This window comes from Anomaloglossus baeobatrachus, chromosome 5 (assembly GCF_048569485.1).
Source record: "Anomaloglossus baeobatrachus isolate aAnoBae1 chromosome 5, aAnoBae1.hap1, whole genome shotgun sequence".
Classification (NCBI taxonomy): domain Eukaryota; kingdom Metazoa; phylum Chordata; class Amphibia; order Anura; family Aromobatidae; genus Anomaloglossus; species Anomaloglossus baeobatrachus.
The window spans coordinates 275,556,018-275,566,883 of NC_134357.1; the positions used below are offsets into that span (position 1 = coordinate 275,556,018).

The window sequence follows — 10,866 nt, forward strand, 5'->3', positions numbered from 1 at the left end:
TGAGATATGGGGGTGTAGTGTGTGTGATATGGGGGTGCAGGGTGTGTGACATTTGGGGGCAGGGGCGTAACTACCGCAGTCGCAGGGGTCGGAAGGAGAAGAGAGGTACTTGTTTTTTTATTTTGCTGGCTGCATGATACATGGAGGTCTATGGGACTGCATAATAAACATGAAGGACACCTTATACATGGACTAGGGGTGCATTATACATGCAGGAGTATGGGGCTGCATAATACAATATGATGATTTATGGCGCTACATTATAATACATATAGCACTATGGGGGCTACATTATAATAAATGGAGAAATATGGAGGCTACCTTACACATGGTCACACATGGGTGTGCGTTATAAAACATGGAGGACTGTGGTGCAGTATAATATATGGAGTACTATGGGGTGAATTATAATACATGGAGAACTATGGGGGTGCATTATAATATATGACGGGTTATGTGGGACCCTTTATATTATATGGAAGGCTATGTGGGGGCCATTATAGTATTTGGAGATCTATATACAAGGGGGGACAAAGATACAAGTATGGGATGGGAATGTTTTGTGCTGAGGGAAAAAGGCTCTTTCCCTCAGCACCCAGCTTTCCCATGCTCTGCTATACATCTCTCAGCACCCAGCTTTCCCATGCTCTGCTATACATCTCTCAGCACCCAGCTTTACTCTGTTATGGGAAAGCTGGGTGCTGAGGGAAAGATGGATATCAGAACATGGGAAAGCAGGGTACTGATAGAGGGATTTCAGATCATGGGAAACCTGGGTGCTGAGGGTAAGAGCCAAGTGTCAGCATCATTATCCTGTACCCCGAGTGTCAGTGTCATTATCCCGCACCCTAAGTGTCGGTGTACGTGGAGGGGGGCCCCGGTCCAAATTTTGCACCAGGGCCCATAAAACTCTAGTTACGCCACTGAGTATTAATCACTGTATTCTACATGAGGGTGCCTACTGCTATCTGGTTCTGCACTGTGCTATATACAGGCTATGCTATATACAAGCTGTATGCTACATGAGAGTGCCTAATGCTATCTGGGTTTCCACTGTTTCCACTGTGCTGTCTGGGTCTGCACTGTTCTATATAGGTCTGTGTACTACATGAGGATACCTAATGCTATCTGGCTCTGCACTGTGCTGTCTGGGTCTGCACTGTACTATATAGGTCTGTGTACTACATGAGGGTGCCTAATGCTATCTGGCTCTGCACTGTGGTATATAGGTGCTGTGTACTACATGAGGGTGCCTAATGCTATCTGGCTCTGCACTGTGCTATATAGGTGCTGTGTACTACATGAGGGTGCCTAATGCTATCTGGCTCTGCACTGTGGTATTTAGGGGCTGTGTACTACATGAGGGTGCTTATTGCTATCTGGGTCTGCATTGTGCTATATGTGTGCTGTATACTACATGAAGGTGCCTAATGCTATCTGGGTCTGCATTGTGCTATATGGGGGCTGCATAGTGCATATGGGGGCTACATAATACTATATGGAGGACAATGGGGGCTTCATAACACAATATGGGGCTGCATACTACTATACCCCCAGAGTTGTATGTCCCCTCCACCCAGGTGCTGTATGTCCCCCCCCACCCCAGAGCTGTATACACCCAGAGCTGCATGTCAACCCCCCACCTCACAGCTGTCCCCCCCACCTCAGTCACTGCCCTCCTGTAGAGCTGTATACCCCTTTCCTCAGTAATATGTATTCCCCCCAGTATTGTGTTTGTCCCCAGCCTCTCTTGTGATGTATATACAGCAGTGTTAGTGTGCCGTATGTGCGGCCATGTCTGTTAGACAAGCCGGGAAGTGAATGAGAATGAGGCTGTTGCCGGCTTCCCAATATTAGAAATATATATACAGGATAAATATATAAAAATAATGTGTGTGTGTATGTATGATGTGTATCTATGTATGTCAGTGTATATGACTGTGTCTAGATTTATGTCTATTTATGTGTTTTTGTGAATTTCTCTTTAAATAAGTATGTGTACGTGTGCCTGTATGTGTATGTATCTGTGCATGTCTATGTGTGGATGGGGCCCACTGAGACTCTTTCGCCCAGGGCCCACAAAAACCTGGAGCCGGCCCTGAGACAGACACAGCTCATATGTGTGTATGAGAGAGTTTTTCTGTGTGTGGTTTATGCCCCTCACCTGTCTGTGTGATAGGATCACCCTCCTGTAAAGGATCGGCCTCCTGTAGAGGATCGGCCTCCTGTAGAGGATCACCCTCCTGTAGTCTAGAAGATCAGTCTTGCTAAAAACTTTACCACTGTCTCCTGTTCTGTTCTCAAAATGGTGAATGCTGAACTGCTCCTCAGCTCCCTCATCCACATTCATTATGAGTCAGTACTCTACACTACCACATGGGGCGCTGCTGGGCTCAGTGAGATGCATCAGATTGAACTAGACTGTCCTGAGTCATTCTCAGTAGAACATTTAGTTCAGCAGCTCATCTAGTTCATCTAGTTCACAGGTCACATGATGCATTTCCTGTCAGCTCATAGGACAGGGTGGAGAGAAATACTGAACTAAACAGCAGTGGGAGGAGACAGAGAGTGATTCCTCTACAGCTCCAGGAGGCTCCTGCCCTCACACTTGCTCTTTATAGCTCCTGATGCTGGAAAAGAAGGGAGTAACACTATACCACACATCAAATATAAATATAATAGTAATAATAATATTAATAAATACTGAAATTGCACAGTAGACAGACACAGCTCATATGTGTGTATGAGAGAGTTTTTCTGTGTGTGGTTCATGCCCCTCACCTGTCTGTGTGATAGGATCACCCTCCTGTAGAGGATCACCCTCCTGTAGCCTAGATCAGTCTTGCTAAAATCTTTACCATTGGCTCCTGTTCTGTTCTCAAAATGGTGGCTGCTGAACTGCTTCTCAGCTCCCTCATACACATTCATTATGGGTCAGTACTCTACACTCTACACAGGGGGCGCTGCTGGGCTGAGTGAGATGCATCAGACTGAACTAGACTGTCCTGATTCATTCTCAGTAGAACATTCAGTTCAGCAGCTCATATAGTTCATTTAGTTCACAGGTCACATGATGCATTTCCTGTCAGCTCCTCAGGATAGAGTGGAGAGAAATACTGAACTAGATGAACTAAATGAGCTAATCTTTTGAACTAATCTTTTCAGTGAACTAGTTCATGGTGAACTAATCACCAAAATGAACTAGATTTCCCATCACTACTCGTCAGTGAGGCGGCGCCGCGCACGTCACTGTGTAGCCACGCTGTATGTGGTCCGATTAGAACGTCAGGTGTTCTTGGCTATCGGCCGCCTCTGCATCTGATTGGCTGTAGAGTTTGCTCACAGCACGAGGCGTGAACCGCAGACCGCCTGATGACGTAGAGCGGAAGTGACGCCAATAGTGGCGGGCTTGTTAGGGGCAGTGCTATATAAGCGCGGCTCACTACAGCGGTTGTATTGTTACAACGGAAACCGCACCCGAGCACGTGATCCCACAACACCGGACACCCGCCACCGATACCACCATGGGGGACAAGATGGATATGTCCCTGGACGACATTATCAAGATGAACCGAACCCAGAGACCGACAAGCCGCGGCCGAGGAGGGCGAGGGGCCCGTGGTGGTGTGTCCCGAGGTGGAGCGGTAGGCCGCATTGGAGGTGGTGGCGGTCGTGGAGGCGGAGGACCTGTCCGAACAAGGCCGATGCTAAACAGAGGCGGCAGGAACCGACCCGCACCGTACAGCAGGGTAAGAGCGGTGCTACTGGGAGCAGGAAGGCCTAGAGTCGGGGGCGGGCCCAGGGCGCCGGGGAGCCCGGCCAGAGGGGTAGGGGAGCCCGGCCTGAGGGGTAGGGGAGCCCGGCCTGAGGGGTAGGGGAGCCCGGCCTGAGGGGTAGGGGAGCCCGGCCTGAGGGGTAGGGGAGCCCGGCCTGAGGGGTAGGGGAGCCCGGCCTGAGGGGTAGGGGAGCCCGGCCTGAGGGGTAGGGGAGCCCGGCCTGAGGGGTAGGGGAGCCCGGCCTGAGGGGTAGGGGAGCCCGGCCTGAGGGGTAGGGGAGCCCGGCCTGAGGGGTAGGGGAGCCCGGCCTGAGGGGTAGGGGAGCCCGGCCTGAGGGGTAGGGGAGCCCGGCCTGAGGGGTAGGGGAGCCCGGCCTGAGGGGTAGGGGAGCCCGGCCTGAGGGGTAGGGGAGCCCGGCCTGAGGGGTAGGGGAGCCCGGCCTGAGGGGTAGGGGAGCCCGGCCTGAGGGGTAGGGGAGCCCGGCCTCGGTGGGGAGGGCTGTTTGCACCTGATACTGCTGCTCATAACGTTGGTGGGGAAGGGGTTTGGTGTCTGCCCCTGTACTGCTGCTTCATAACCTGCGGTGGTGAGGGGGTTTGGGGTGTCTGCCCCTGATACTGGTGGGGTCTCTGTGGTGCCTCATAACCTCAGTGGGGAGGGCGTTGGGATGCATGCCCCTGATACTGGTGGGGGGGGTTTCTGTGGTGCCTCGTAATCTCCAGTGGGGAGAGGGTTTGGGCTGTTTGCTGATGTGGGGGGTGTCACTTGCTCTACCTTGTAGCCTTGGTGAGGAGGGGTTTAGGCTGTCTGCCCCTGATGTTTTTGAGTCCCTGCAGTGCCTCATAACCTCAGTGGGGAAGAGGTTGGGATGTCTGATGCTGGGGGTCCCTGCACTGCCTTATAACCTCAGTGAGGAGGGAGCACTGTCTGCCCTGATGCTGTGGGGTTCCTGTACTGCCTCCTATCCTTGGTGTGTGGGGGGAGTATGGGATGTCTGATGCTGGGGTCCTGTGCCATCCCATACATCTGCTGACCTACCATTTTTTTTTTTTTTTTTTTTTTTTTTCTTTCAGCCCAAGCAGCTCCCAGACAAATGGCAGCATGATCTGTTTGATAGCGGATTCGGTGCGGGTGCAGGCGTGGAGACCGGAGGGAAGCTACTAGTGTCCAACCTGGACTTTGGTGTCTCCGATGCTGACATTCAGGTATGTTCTGCTTCTGTCGCTGTTCATGTGGATACACTTGTCTTCTGTAATGTTACTATGTGCGCTGCTTCGGTTTCTAATCGCTGTTTGTGTCTGCAGGAGTTGTTTGCGGAGTTCGGCACACTAAAGAAGGCAGCCGTTCACTATGACAGGTCTGGCAGGAGTTTAGGTACAGCAGATGTGCACTTTGAAAGGAAAGCAGATGCACTGAAGGCAATGAAGCAATACAACGGTGTGCCCCTGGATGGTAAGATTGATGCCTCTACCTGCCACAGCTTCTGCAGGGGTAATGAGCGCTCTACTAATCTGTTCTCCTTCCGTCCTGCAGGTCGTCCTATGAACATTCAGTTGGTCACATCACAGATAGAAGCACAGAGAAGACCTATACAGAGGTGAGTAATAGCTGCTGGTGGGGATGTGGATAAGATGTCTGACATGCACAATACTTACACTTTTTCCTTTATTTTGCAGTCTGCCCAGGGGCGGTATGACACGACCACGAGGGGGCCCAACAGGGTTTGGTGCTGGTGGTGGAAACAGAAGAGGTGGCAGGGGAGGAAATCGGGGCCGTGGTCGGGGAGCTGGCAGAAATACAAAGCAACAGTTATCAGCAGAAGAGCTGGATGCACAGCTGGATGCCTACAATGCCCGGGTGAGTGCAATGTACATTACTATGGGATTATAGATCTGATGCCATGATCACACTTAAGTCCCCCCCCCCCCCCCTTTGGATAATAGACACTGTCTTGCAGTAATTTTAGATGAGCAGTGGTACTTTTTTTTAATAGTGATCCTTCCACCCCCCCACCCCCCCATAGCCAGTACATGCACATCCAGCTCAACTTTGGGGCCACTACCCATCTGGAGGTTGCTCTAACTTGTTACACTTTGTGCTAATGTGCACATTACCCATGAGCCACACATTGGGGACCCCCCGCTCTATTACACTTCAAAGTATGCCTAGTATGATAACCTAGCCCTCATGTTATTTGGTGATTCAAAACACTCAGCACTTCTGCTATTACTGGAACCTGTGTTTATTGTCATGACTTTTTCCCTTCTTGGAAATCCAGTTGGCTGCTTTGTAAAATTTCACAGCGGATTTAATTTTGCTTTAAAGTGTCCATTACTTGTACAACTTCCTTATATCCCCTCCCATGTTGGCCCTCCATTACAATAAAGTGTGTACTCTCCATCCTTGTGATGTCACTCTCCCCTCCTTTGGACACCAATTGAAAGGACTGACTAGTCAGTTGCTTCCTGTTTTGTCCAAATGTGGGAAGAGGGAATCCTGTAGTGACTGGATGTGAGGCTTGCGTAACAACCATCACATGAGCTGTGGGAGAGCACCAACATGGGAATGTTTTTATGGTTGGGAATGAGAAGTGTCCTGTCAATAGACGACTATAAAGAAACCTGTTGGGTCCAATATTGCTGCTAATCTGCAATTGTCAAAGTGTTCTGAAGGTGCCTGGGAGAAAATGACCTTTATCTTTCCCAGGAGCCACTGGCTGTGCAGTCCATCAGTACAGGGCCAGACGTGCTTCCAGCTGTCACTTCCAGTGCTGTAGCTGCTCTGGTCATGCACTCTTGGGAGGAATAAAGCTTCGATTTTTGTCCTGGGTGCTGCACTCCGTACAATAGCTGGTCATCTTCATAACATTTGTAACCTGTAGCTTGTTGTAGGTAGTTATATTCTCCAACTTGTCCTGCAAAATAGCCCTGTCTCATAGTTATCACTGTGGTGGCCTTGTTTCATTCCATTAATACCTTCCTGGTAAAGCTGGGCCTCTAACATGAATCCCCTTGTTTTGAATTGTAATTGCTTTCCCTATACAAGTATTGCTAGTATAGGAGGCCTTCCGTGATTGAATGTATGGTTTGGTCCCGGCTGCCCCGGCCTGGCAGTGTTGCTGCAGCTGTCCCTCATTGCAGGCAGCTGTTCATTCTTGTTCCTAATCTGGTCTCCTTCTCTCCACAGATGGACACCAGCTAATCCCTCCATGTTCCTGTGCTGCAGTTCTAGCTCTGGACATTGTTTCTACAACTGTTTTTGCTTTTATTTCTGATAGTTTTTAAACTCATGTAAAGTTGCATTATTTTTTTTTATTATGCAGACCCATTTTTTTTTTTGTACAAATTATTTTCTGGGACAAATTTTACTGGTTGTCATGAGCAGGGCGATCTCTCTACTAAAAGATGACAAGTGTTTGGTATATCCTGTGTTTGATGGCACACCTTGTGCGCTCAGAAGGATGAACATTGGGGACATTATCCTGTTTCTCTATGCCAATGTAATATGCTCTTTTTATGAAAGTATCTGCCAAGGGGCACTCAAGTATTGTATCTATTAAATCCTGTTTGGGTCTGCACTTCTGAGTTTGTCATTTTATTTCAGTTAGTTTTCTGCTGTTGGAATGTTAAGAGTACATGGTAGCTTGGGGGGATAGAATGGTCATGTGATCATTTTGCTTAATAGACTAATACCAATAGTTAATGCTGTTGAATTGCTTACAATTGGTGACAAAATTACACTGGGGAGAAAAAAGTTGTCTATTTTCTTAAAACAAATATGCAACAATGGTGCTAATGTCTATTTGACATGCAAAAATCAATCTTTACACACCTGAATATCTACCAAAAAAAACACTTCAAGGGGTAAACTTCTTAACATGATGCAAGAGATGAGTTCATTGACTAACTAGTGCTAAACTTAACCCTTGTTTCACCCAAGAAGTTAAAAAAAAAATGCAAATTTTACACTGGCCCAGTGGGCAATGTCAGGTAAAGGTTCTCAGTGGGATTTTGGAATGTATGCTGAGAAGGGTTTTAAAATTGTGGGCCTAAACTAAAGGGGTTATTACCATGTGATTCCTCCAGAGGATAAGGAAGCTGCTGTCTTGGGAGCCTGGAGTGGCTCCCACCTCTGTTTAAACTCATGGTGCACATGTGGGTTTTTTCCTCCCCTTGCATAGTAATACTGCTGAAACACATCCCTATAATCTAGAGTTACTGTGCACATGTTGCGGTTTTCTCCCCCTGATTCTATAAATCCACTGCAGTGCTTTATCACTAAACTGGATTATAGTTCAGCACTACACCTCACAAAGCACATACAGCATGTTGTGTATAAGGCTCTCCATAGCTCAGTAATCTAGGGGTCATTGTGGCAGAGCAGATCTGTGGTTGGGAGGTAAGCAATTCCTCTTCCTGCCTCCTGAATGTTCCAATCACAGCATTCAGGGGGTTAAACTACTGGTGCAGAAATTCTCCAGGCAATGAGCTCAGTCCTGGGTGTACAATTGCCCAGACCTGAAAGCAATTGTTAGGGGTACAACACCATGACTGAATTTTGTGTGCAGAAATGCCCAAAAAACCCAGTGTGTGCACATAGCCTAAGGCTGTGCACACAAGAGTTTGTACCTGCACATATATATCGGCAGGTTTCCTGCAGCTACTCCCTGGAATCTGCAGCTATTAACTGCGGTAAACCTGTGGACATTCATGCGACTTACCTGCAGAAGTCCCGGCCTCTCCATAGTGGAGGGCCAGTAATGCCGCAGAAATTGACATGTAATTACGTGCGGCTGCAGGATGTCCGCAGCACACACAGCACTCCCCATTTCCCATTGGATAACATGGAGTGTCTGTACATGCTGAAACCTGTGGATTTTACAAAGAAATCCACAGGTTTAATTTCCCATGGGCACATAGCCTAAATGTCAGACTGTACCCAGTCACTTAGGTATAGACCATGGAAATCTGTGTACCAACCTGACAATGTCATGGCAATCAGGTGTTCCTGCACGAGCAGTGCCCATGCTGCTCCCAACAGTTAACCCACCTCCTGTAATGTGATCACTGCCATAGTAACACATGATCTTCACCATGACAACCCTGGGTTACTGAGCCACTGATTGCCTCAGACCATGCCATATTGGATGTAAAGTGGCAGTGCTGAAGCTTATAATCAAAAGATGCTATTAATGTGGTGTCCGAAACATGTAAGGTGTCCTGTATGCCTGATGCCGGTACATCTTCATGATTTTTTTTTTTTCTATTTTTATACTAGATCTCTGGTGCTGGATTTTTTTTTTTCTTTCCTTTCCCTGTTTAATTTATGCCTACTACATAGTGAGAGGATCTTGGAGATGGGAATATCTCTTTAACTCAGGCAGAAATAACTGGTCCTGGTAAAAGGTGTACTGACAATTGATGAGCTGGACTTTTTTTTTTTTTTCTTTTGTAAACAAAGCTCATTTTCTACTTCACTGGGCTGTGGGCTAAGTGAAACAAAGTAATTCATGGCAAGTACAGCAGTCATCATATGACCCTGTGCTACCATGACAACTACCAGAAGTCACTATGTCACATGACTTCTGGTATCGGGCGGTAAATAAGTTTACCATGATCACTATTATAATGGTCATATTGACCACCATTTAAGGAGCTAAACGGCACTAGCAGATAACTATTCTGCTCGTGCCTAGCAGGCACACATCTCAGCTGTGAAAATCAGCTGAGATGTGTGCCAATCGCAGCATTCTGCCTCAGGCAGTAACATGACTGCTAGGACGTAATATTACTGCCCGCGGTTGTTAAGGCGGGCTAATGGGGGTGAGCTTGCACTATTCCCTGATCAGCAGACGTGTGGCTAACGGCCTCCCGCACATGTTAGCCCTTTAGATCGCACTGTCAAACTCTGACAGCACAATCTAACGAGCTCCGGCAGAGATCGAGCTGTTCCCTGCCACAATCGACGGCCCCCGCGACACGATCATGGGGTCAAATGACCCGTTGCTGCTATGGTGTGTTTCATGTGAATGCTGGCAGAGAACCAGAACTCAGAGCAGAGTGTCTCCTGATCAGAGCTCTGATCAGCATAAGCGATCGGACTGTGTAGTCATGAAGTCGCTAGGGGGACTAGTATAGGCAACAAAAAATATTCTAAACAGGTTTAAAAAAAACAAAAAAACAAACCCTTAAGTTCAAATCACCCCATGTTCAAAACTATAAATTGTCCTGCAAAAACAACCCCTCATATGGCTATGTTGACGGAAAAATTAAGTTATGGCTCTTGGAAGAAGAGGAAAATTGTTTGGTGAAGGGGTTAAGCTCATGATGGCTTCAACTTTTAGGCTACAATCACACGATACAATTGCAATGTCTCTTTTGAGGGGTGCAATTTCGCAAAAATTGAACTAAGTTTTCAGAATTGCACCAAAAACGCATTGTGTGTGTGTGTGGCCACCATGCCTCACTGAGGCGGTGTAATGTGATAGGGTAGAGGCTGCCGCCCTCACCCTGAAGATGGCCACATCCGGTGTGTACACGTGTCCACATTAGGGATGGCGGACTGATGCTGCATTTAGGCAAGCTAATCAGGGAACAAGTCTAGGTGGAAACACTCCTTCATAATTGTCTGCATGTATGAACATGCTGGCGTTCATCCAATCGTATATATTGGGGAAAAGTAATCTTCAGCAGCACATCAACTAAACGGGGTGTGCTGCTGATCACTAACACGATTATAGTCATGTTATCCTCCGGTGGCCATTGCTGTCCGGGGCCGAACATCTTGTATATGGTCAATCAGCGCTTGTCGGGGGGTATCAATCTGAAATTGCCATATCCTAATGCACCATCAGTCATTTTTTTTTTTTTTTATATTATTGAAGAACAAAGGATGGGCCCAGTGGCCACTCCTGCCGAAATCTGTGGCATTGACCACCATGCTGCATTCAGAGGGGCCAAATTTAGCTTGCCATACACGTCAATGGACACAGGTTGACCATATACAAGATAGGTTGTTTACCAGCCGGGTTTGTCCCCATATATGCGGTCACCCAACAAATGAGCATCTTGCGTGTCCATCCGGTGATCGC

The 10,866-nt window shown here is 47.9% G+C and overlaps 1 protein-coding gene across 1 annotated transcript; it reads left to right on the forward strand.

The window, feature by feature from the left end:
- The first annotated feature begins 3,389 nt into the window (after positions 1-3,389).
- Positions 3,390-7,353, forward strand: ALYREF (Aly/REF export factor). The gene is made up of 6 exons (XM_075347448.1): positions 3,390-3,749; positions 4,850-4,981; positions 5,081-5,228; positions 5,310-5,373; positions 5,453-5,633; positions 6,963-7,353. The coding sequence occupies exons 1-6, from the start codon at positions 3,525-3,527 to the stop codon at positions 6,975-6,977; spliced, it is 765 nt and encodes a 254-aa protein (XP_075203563.1). The 5' UTR covers positions 3,390-3,524; the 3' UTR covers positions 6,978-7,353.
- Positions 7,354-10,866: the final 3,513 nt, after the last annotated feature.

Coding starts and splice junctions, on each gene's coding strand:
- ALYREF (XM_075347448.1), top strand. CDS start 3,525: ATGGGGGACAAGATGGATATGTCCCTGGACGACATTATCAAGATGAAC. Junction 3,750..4,849: donor GACCCGCACCGTACAGCAGG/GTAAGAGCGGTG, acceptor TTTTTCTTTCAG/CCCAAGCAGCTCCCAGACAA. Junction 5,374..5,452: donor CAGAGAAGACCTATACAGAG/GTGAGTAATAGC, acceptor TTTATTTTGCAG/TCTGCCCAGGGGCGGTATGA.